Source organism: Egretta garzetta, unplaced genomic scaffold, assembly GCF_000687185.1.
Source record: "Egretta garzetta isolate BGI_Z169 unplaced genomic scaffold, ASM68718v1 scaffold248, whole genome shotgun sequence".
NCBI lineage: Eukaryota > Metazoa > Chordata > Aves > Pelecaniformes > Ardeidae > Egretta > Egretta garzetta.
Window position 1 is genome coordinate 2316171 of NW_009260596.1, and position 322 is coordinate 2316492.

A 322-nucleotide genomic window follows, 5' to 3' on the forward strand; every position below is an offset into this window, starting at 1 on the left:
CCCCGCAAATGTAAACTTTGCTTTTTTGTCTCCCCCTGTCCCCCCTGCCCCTCCCCGACTGCACCCCTTGTGCTGCAGGTGGAGCGCTATGGGCAGCGTGTAGGTCAGCGGGTATATTTTCATGTGCACAGCCAGCCCGTAGCAGACCGCAGCCTTCCCCACGCTCCCCTCCTCCACAAAGTACAGGGTGGCGAGCACCAGCAGCGCCACCAGAGCCTCCGCGTTGCCCCGGCTGGAGCCGGCCATGGGCAGAGGGTTGAAGAGCCAGGCGGCGGCACAGCACCCGCAGGCCTGGCTGGCGGGGGCCCCTCGGCGCCGCAGG

The 322-nt window shown here is 67.4% G+C and overlaps 1 protein-coding gene across 1 annotated transcript in view; it reads right to left on the reverse strand.

The window, feature by feature from the left end:
• The window catches only part of PIGM (phosphatidylinositol glycan anchor biosynthesis class M), a gene marked incomplete at its 5' end in the record, with an annotated part of 1879 nt that extends 1558 nt beyond the window's left edge, over window positions 1-321 (reverse strand). The window contains 1 exon segment of the mRNA XM_035900277.1: window positions 1-321. This exon segment is cut by the window's left edge and continues 14 nt beyond it. Within this exon segment, the coding sequence (XP_035756170.1) occupies window positions 1-321 (321 nt within the window).
• Between the last annotated feature and the right edge of the window lies 1 nt (window position 322).